This window comes from Etheostoma spectabile, chromosome 14, assembly GCF_008692095.1.
Source record: "Etheostoma spectabile isolate EspeVRDwgs_2016 chromosome 14, UIUC_Espe_1.0, whole genome shotgun sequence".
Classification (NCBI taxonomy): domain Eukaryota; kingdom Metazoa; phylum Chordata; class Actinopteri; order Perciformes; family Percidae; genus Etheostoma; species Etheostoma spectabile.
The window spans coordinates 15,564,172-15,573,133 of NC_045746.1; the positions used below are offsets into that span (position 1 = coordinate 15,564,172).

The 8,962-nt window shown below is 39.8% G+C and overlaps 1 protein-coding gene across 1 annotated transcript in view; it reads left to right on the plus strand.

Annotated features, from left to right (window-relative positions):
- stt3b (STT3 oligosaccharyltransferase complex catalytic subunit B) overlaps nt 1-8,962 on the plus strand; it is a 77,049-nt gene that overhangs the window by 61,759 nt on the left and 6,328 nt on the right. The window contains exons 8-11 of the mRNA XM_032535594.1: nt 4,543-4,591; nt 5,258-5,412; nt 6,589-6,800; nt 8,281-8,468. Coding sequence (XP_032391485.1) covers nt 4,543-4,591; nt 5,258-5,412; nt 6,589-6,800; nt 8,281-8,468 — 604 coding nt within the window. The remainder of the gene's footprint in view (nt 1-4,542; nt 4,592-5,257; nt 5,413-6,588; nt 6,801-8,280; nt 8,469-8,962) is intronic.

The following is an 8,962-nucleotide window of genomic DNA, read 5'->3' on the forward strand; positions in this document are numbered from 1 at the left end:
AGCCGTGCCTGTGTTTGGATCTCTCCTCTACTCTCTCTCTTCTTACTCTCCGCGCAGCCCGCCACACAGCGTCGCCGGTCTACACTTCTGACATTTGTCCACAGTTTTAATTATTAACACAACTGTACATTGTTAAGCATGAGAGGCAAACCTGTATTTGTATCTGTATGTCTATACAACATACAACTTCAGCATAAGAGGAATGTAGCATAATATGGATGTGAAAGCAGTTATAAATAGCTTATGTGACAATAAAATATGTTTTGGTTAAAATCAACAAATAATCGTGATAATTAATTGTGATTACAATATTGATCAAAATAATCTTGATTCTCATTTTGACTATAATCGTGCAGCCCTAGTCAATTAGGTCAACTATCAAGCAAATAGTTTTAGGTTTCAGCTCCACAATTTGAATTACTGTTTTGTGTCATTGTAAATTAAATGTCTTCACAGTTTTAGTGGGACAAAACAAGCTAATTGAAGATACTGGGAAATGGTGTCTAAATTAGTTGAAAAATTAACCAATAGATTCATTTATATAATAAAAAAAGAGAATCATTAGTTGTAGTTCTTGAAAGCGGTTATCACTCAAACCAGAAGTATTGGCTTGACAAATGGGGGAATCTGTCATTATTCAATATACATATTACTGAACGTGTGTGTGTGTGTGTGTGTGTGTGTGTGTGTGTGTGTGTGTGTGTGTGTGTGGTTGTGGGTGTGTGTGTGTGTGTGTGTGTGTGTGTGTGTGTGTGTGTGTGTGTGTGTGTGTGTGTGTGTGTGTGTGTGTGTGTGTGGTGTGTGTGTGTGTGTGTGTGTGTGTGTGTGTGTGTGTGTGTTCCCCCTCCCTCCAATGTTAATGTGTTTAGCCCAACCTGTTTGTTCATTAGCACAATATGTAAGAAATTCCCCAGAATTTGGTGGACAAAAGGTCTTTTGTGCAAGAATCAGTTGACTAGACTTTTGGAGGATGATCCAAGCATGTGGGATTTTGGCCATTTTAGATTTTGTTTTCTTTATTTAGTCAAAAGTTACAGTATGTTCATACACTATCCCATGATGGTTTGACCTCCAGGCCTCCCCGGTGGGCTGCTAATCAGCGTTTGGTTTGTCAGAAAATTAAACCTCGAGGGCAAATGTTAAATACATACAAACTGATATGGAAGCTGCAGCTTTGCAAGTTGGAGTGCTGTTTAGCATTTGTGGAGGAATGTGCTCTACCTTAGGCCTTTTTGTGTAATTCCGGTATATGTGTTGTTTAGGACTTGCTTGGTTGAACCCTGATGTGCACAGCCAGCTGGGTAAACTCAGTTCTTTTGTAAATGTTTTTTTTTTCCTCATTATTTCCAGCTCTGCCTGCGTTTGTGGCCACAAGGTTTCAGACATTTTTAAAAAGGTTGCCTCCTTGATATTTATTTGTCTACTGCTGAAGAGTCCAGATTTAATATCTATCTTATTTGAAACTGGCTTTTCTTCCGGTATGGTTTACTGTGAAAGAAAAGAGCTTACTCTGGGCTGCCTCCAGTTTACCCAGTAAGAGCGTGTGCCCCATGTAGGCTGAGACCTCGGCAGCGGCCCGGATTCAAATACGACCTGCAGCGGCCCTGGTTCAAATACGACATGCAGCCCTTTGCTGCGTGTCATATGGCGTGTGTAATGAGCCTTAATAAAGCATGTTTATTTTACCCGATTATTATTACCTTAACCAATAATCTGACTTTCTGTAACTCCAGATTATGACTATGTTTATAACACTGCAGTCAGGCCTTTTGCCCAGTGTAAAGAGATTGTGGCACATTACATCTACAGTAATATTGGCAGCTTTAGATTGGTTACCCGCCTGCCGAAGTCTCGTGAGGGTCCAGACTTCAACCGCATGTCTGGTAAATGTTGCGTATCAGGCCATCTGAATTGAGCAGCGTGGGGGTCACTGACTGTTTGGTGATATGCCAGTTTTTTGTGAAACTGCACATGTCCATCTCTAGTCTGTCAGAGTTTTTCATCTCATAAGAATCTCTGCAATAGAGTAGCTGGCTAGGTTTCTTCAGTATCTTGAACACGGAGCCAAGTATTGATCGGTTAAATCAGTGTCATCCTTTAAATTACCTCTCAAAATAACTTCATCTCACTTTTACTGCTTTTTCATATTATTTTCTTGCCTGCTTTGGTTCAGTGCTTTGATACATCTTACTTTGAAAGTACTTTTATTGTTGTCGTTTTTTTTAACCAAGGTAGTGGTAATTATTTCATCATTATTAAGTGCATTAGCCACAATCTCTTCTAAAGAGCATCAAAGGACAGTGTAGTGACATTTTGACCACAAAGAAATGCCACTGGAGGGAATTTAAAACCATTTCCAACGTTTGGTGGTGCAATTAATGAGGTCTGCCACTGTCTTAAGGTAGTCCTTTATTTTATAAATGCATTTAATAACACGTACAAAAAGATTGACTGTGAAGGATTAAAGACGAGCAAACAAGATCTGAAAACATCACTCGTACACAGCTGAGGTTAAAAAAATTGTCTTCTTGGATCCTAATTCCTTTATCTGCCTCACCTGTTATTACCTTTCTAACTTCTAATTAGCACACATACACACAGGTGCGCAGGTGACGTAGTTAAAAAAAAACAAAAAAAACATTCACACATACACACACACACGGCTATACCCGCACGCAAGAAAATTGCCTTCAACAGACAGGATAAAATTACAGGTTGGTGCAAACATTGGAAATTTGGGGTTTAGGCTTCTGTTTGTGTTGTCTACGCACACGTGATTGTGTGTGAGCGGTTTTGAGAGCCCGTAGGCAACAGTTCAGAGCTGAAATGTATTCCACATCAAAGCATAACCAACATAAGACATTTATATGTATGCATAAAATGCACTGTGCAGTCTAATTTGCAGCTTAAATGGTTTCAGTTACATTTATAAACAAGTCAATTCCAGTGATTAAGTACTATCAATAGAATACATTTTCAGGATTGACAAGTTCTGTTCTGAGGTTTTTCTTGGTTTAAAAGCACAGTTGACAGAAGAATGTGCTGTATACGGTTTCGTTGCTGGACTACATGTGATTGCTATGGAAGGCCTTGAAAACCTATTTTCTATTGAAGTTAGAATCGTTTTGGTTATTCAACATCAGAGATTTCATTGTTTTTATTCTCTGTATTCTTCTCACCGGTTTAATGTAGATGGCCCAATCAGCATTTAGCAACATTTTAATCGAAAAAAGCGTTGGTTGCCTGTGAGGCATTGTCAAAGCCAGACCACACAGTCCTGATTTAAAACCAATAGTTTTTTCACTGTGTTAAAGTGCCCTGTGGAGTTTCTTAGTAAACAAACAAAAGTTATATTTGCATTAAGTCTTTCATCACAATGCATGTGTATCCTTGAAGCTGTGTACTCTAGATTGGTCTTGGTCTTAAGACCACTTTTTGATTGTCTTGGTCTCTGAATTAAGAGGATTCAGGATTTCATTTCCAGACTGGTCTAAACCAAACCAGAAGGGATACTGCTAAATTGCCTCTGCATTGTCAGATTTATGTGTTAACATCATACCTGTGATTGGCTGTAAACGTCCTGCTTAAAATGCAACCAACAACTTGACTCATTTTTAATTTGAAATTTGTTACTGTTAATCACTTCTCCCACACCCTTTAACATGCACTCCCAAGAAAGTGAATGCAGGAAGCAGGAGAAGCGCTGGCACTGCTCTGGTCTTGGTCTTGTCTCGGTCTCTATACACTCTGGTCTGGGTGATGATTTGGTTTAGGTGGTCTCGACTACAACACTGCCTTGAGGTCCAACAAACATACCGGATGCGTTATGTGTTGTTTACATCCACGTTTGCTTGCTAGCAGTCTTCTTCTTCACAACTGTTGTTGAAGGATTGCTGAATTTTATTTTGGCGTAGTACGGCCACCATCTGTTGATGTGCTTCTTTCTGCATGTGCACACAAAGCAAGACTAAAACATGATTGCATTGTTCCTAGTGGTCAATAATGCCACAGGGTGCCTTTAAACACCTAAATACATAAAAAGCTTAGAATGTTTTTTTTTCTGAACTTCCCTTTGATTGCCTTTTTAGTCTTGAATATATATTGTGGTAGAGCAATACGTAAGATCAGAAGCAAAATTTTCAGGGGCTTCAAGCAAGTAGATCAGCATTCCCACTTATACAGTATATTTCAGTTTTGTTTCACACAGTGAACATGTAAACTGTACTATACATTGTATTATCCTCGGGCTAACTTCGCTACTGGTATACATTTATGGTTAGCCATTTTATATTTTTCAAAGCTGTACAGTCAGGTTGAATTTGCTTTATTAATAAGTACATTTGGTTGTTGCAAAGTGCAATCTAACAAAAGTATTTTAATACATTTTCCTGTGACTAACAACCGTTAACTCACTTTACATAAACCTAATTTCACAAACTTCCTTGCTACACACGTACCAACTGTCCTTCCAAGGCTGAAAAGGGAAGTATAAAAATACAAATGTCATATATTTCTGGATTGATTTGTCTTTTCTTTCCCTAGGATACATAGCTCCGTGGAGTGGCCGTTTCTACTCTCTCTGGGACACCGGGTAAGCTTTGCTGACCTTCACACTCTCACTGTCGATGGAACACTTGTTCAATCGAGTGTGTGTTTTCTAAGACGACTATAAACCCCCCTGCACCATCCCAGAGGGGAAAACGGCACAGGCTCTGTGTTAAACTATTGCCTTAATTCCAAACAGCACCAGGCACCCTGTGCTCTCCAAATGCATTGCAACGCGTTTGATATTTCAGCACACCCAATCAATTCTCTCTCTCACCCCCCACCCCCCCGTTTGCTGACTAAAGCAGTATGGGATCGTTTTTTCCCCCCTTTGGAAGCTAATACTAATTCCTTAATGTGATGTGTGTTTTCTCTTTTCCCAGCTGTAATCACAAAACACAGACATATTTAAAATTGTATAGAAAATGATGTGTAATAGCAATAATGAATATCGAGGGAACACACAGATCAGAAAAACTAACAGCAAAAAAAAGAGCATTACTTATGGTCAGTGCTAATTTGTTAGTATTTTACTATATGCATGGCGGGGAGGTTAATTTTGTTTTGTTCCCTCATCATTCTGGAGTTAATCAGGAGGATCTATTGTATAATTTGTCTCAACACTCCCAATGCGCTCAACCTAACATGAATTCCATCCTGTCCGTCTCTTCCTCTTTCTGTCCTCCTTCCATCACCCTCCCCCCTTCCTCAGCTATGCTAAGATCCACATCCCCATCATAGCGTCTGTGTCTGAGCACCAGCCAACGACGTGGGTTTCCTTCTTCTTCGACCTCCACATCTTGGTCTGCACATTCCCAGCAGGCCTCTGGTTCTGTATCAAGAACATCAATGATGAACGAGTGTTTGGTAGGAACATTTTTATTTAAATAACAGTGTCAGGGATGGCAAAGTCAGTTGTCAATCTTTCCATTTAGGTCCAGACTGAAAAGTCTCACCATCTAATGGATTTATGGCCGTTAAATGTGGTACAGACATTCCTGTTGCCCTCAGGAAGAATTATAATAACTTTGGTGAGCCTCTGACTTTTCCCCTAGCTCTATCATCAGGTCAAAAAAACTAATTTGTCCATTTCTTTTTGTCATTTTGATGCTAATCAGCAAATGTTAACATGGTAAACCTATATGGGGAACATGATAGATATTAAACCTGCTTAACTTAAAATGAAAGGGAAAGATAGAATTGTCATTGGTAACGTTTTGCATTCTGACATTGAGCATTTGGTTCAAAGTACCAACACTGTGCTTCCTTAAACATAATATGAATAGTTTATCATAAGTCAAATAAACCTTAAAACTAGTACTGCACAATATAAGGACTATCTTATTGTGAATATTTTTGAATGATATTGCAATTACAATATTGGAGGGAATGATCACTTTGCCTTTTAACAATTATCGAGCTCCCCTGCAATATTGGCTATAAAATTGCGATTAATTGTTCAGCTCTAGTTAAAACAGAAGTGTAGTGATAAGAAGACTTATCCCTGGATCTGTATGAATGCCTCCTTACGATACATCCTCATCAGTACAGTATCTCCTTTGTCTCCAATATTGTGATGCAAGCTCAGCTTTCCATCTGCCTGAAAGAAAAGCATTGAGGGGGACAAGTCAAACAAAACTTTTTTGTTTACGGAGTAAGACAGCCAAGACCAAGGACAGAGAACCTTTGAGTGCTAGAAACGGTCCTACAGCAGTCCCTTTCTCCCTCAGACCTAATCAGCCAATTACAGCTATTGATTAGCCATGCACCTGTTGAGCAGGGTCGGCGCTTTTCAAGGACGGGAAGCAGCCAGCGCTCTCTCCACTCAGGGGTTGAGCTCTGCAGCCAACATAGACTGATTATGCTGCGTTACAACTCAATTTCTCCTTTTTATGTCTTTATCTCCTTCTCACTCTGCCTCATTTCCTCTGTCCTTTACATTCACACTCTTTCTCCTTGTCTGACCTTTGTCTACTTTGTTCTCCCTCTCTCCCCACACCCCACCTCTCCCACCCACCACCTTCTATTTCTGTTCCCTTCCAGTGGCCCTGTATGCCATCAGCGCAGTCTATTTTGCTGGCGTGATGGTGCGTCTGATGCTGACACTGACTCCAGTGGTGTGCATGCTATCAGCAGTGGCTTTCTCCAGTGTCTTTGAGCATTACATGGGAGATGACACAAAGAGGGAGAAACCGCCCGCCGAAGACAGCAGCGACGAGGACGACAAGAGGAATTCTGGGAATCTTTATGACAAGGTCAAGACAGGACACTGATTGTCAAACTTTGCATTTAAAAAAAAGAAAAGACAGATATTTTGCTGAGTTGACTTCACACACCTCTTGCAGTTTAAGTTTTTTATTTGCATGTTTGTCAGCTTCCCTCACTCCCCACCAGTTTGGGTAATCTGTGATTCAACTGTGATTCATTTGGAACCGTTTGATGCTGTTGCCATAATTTTAGCTGTCTCACAATGTTAAATGTGGATCTTACTGCCCTCACTGTTGAGCCAAACTGTGGCTATCGCATCATTTCACATGCTACCAACACGTATCCAGTTATGTGAAGTGTTGCTCACATAACATTTTGGTGTCACAATTTTGTCAAATTGATTGGACGTGTGTTTATATTTACACATCATTGTTGTCTTGAGCTGGTGGAAAAAAATGTAGTGATGGACATTTTGGGTATGCTTGGAAGCATTGCTGTTAATAGAGGCTGTATAAAAATTGCACACTGACATTGTTCATGTAAGACAGGCATTTTACTTTTCTTTTATCAAGCAGTTGATCTAATGACATCAACCTATCATGTTCATGGAGAGGTTTAGTGTTAAAGGCTTTGTTCGCTAACCGATTGTGTCCCTTTATATTAGTTATAGATGTAGTTTACATCTATTTCTTTTTAGTTTAGTTGGACTATTTCACTTTTTGGCAGAATTTAAATGTTATGTCTTATGTACTTCTATCCTCGCTCAGTTTTAGCCACAGTTTATTTGTGTAGCACATTTCAGAAACCGGACAATTCAAAATGCTTTGCATAAAACATTAAAGAGTAGTTCAAAACAATAAAAAAAGTGAATGACAGATAAAATACAACAATACAAGTTACAGTGCAATATAAGAAATTACTAATTATTTAAAGAAAGGCAGCATCAAAAAGAGAGGTCTTCAGCCTTGATTGAAAAGAACAGAGTTGTGGTGGACTTGCCGGTTTCAGGGAGTTTTTTCCAGATATGTGGAGTGTGGAACACTGCTTCCCCCTGTTTAGTTTTGACTCTAGGGACAGAAAGCAGACCTGTCCCAGATGGCCTGAGAGGCCTGGGTGATTCATAGTGTAGCAGCAGATCAGAAATGTATTTTGTTTCGTTTAGTGATTTATAAACCAGCAAAAGTATTTTTGAAATAAACTCTTTTAGGGACAGAAAGCCAGTGCAAAATGAGTCAGAGCAAGTAATTGGAGGTGCTGGTAAAGACAAATGTTCACATTATGCAGATTTCCTTCCTCTCCAGAGTTTTTATAGCCTCAACAATTCTCTGCTGCTAGTGTGAAATGATATTAACTCTTCACAAGAAACATCTCACTATCCTTAGTGATGCATTACGCAGTACAGAAAACTTGAGGATGCTGTAAGATACGTGTTCTATTAGTTCATTAAATATGTATTCCACTCAATAATTCATCTCCCTGGACTGCTGCAGACTTTTCCTTCATAATAGTATTTGTCTCCCCCTGCAGGCTGGTAAGGTGCGCAAACATGTGTCCGAGCAGGAGAAGGCAGAGGAGGGTTTGGGCCCAAACATCAAGTCCATTGTCACCATGCTCATGTTGATGCTGCTGATGATGTTCGCCGTCCACTGCACCTGGGTAACCAGCAACGCCTACTCCAGTCCCAGTGTGGTGCTTGCCTCGTACAACCACGACGGGTACGAGTTACACATACACACTTGTTGTAATGTCTAAATGGATGTTTAATAATTGCAAATGAGCACATGTACATGTATGTGTGAGTATGCACAAACACAGAGCAGCAGGCTAGAGGGAGCACATGTATGTTTCATAAGAAGTTTGCAGAAATATTGATATGTGCACCTATATAGGCTTTAATATGATTGCTTAACTTATAGTTTCTAGGTCACACATCTGTGGACCATTTCTGAATTTACAAAAAGCTGATATAATATTCTCTCTGAGACTCTTTACAGGCATAATTATTCTTTTAATGCATTAGGGAGGACATATTTAAGGCCAAGACTAAATGGTATTGTATATGCAAGTCCTCATACATATATTAATGGTACCACAGCAGTTCTCAGACAATGGTTTTAGCTGTGCCACTGGGAGCAGCATAGCTGTCGCTCTTTCTTGTGCGTGCGTGCGTGCATGCGCGCGCACACACACACACACACACACACACACA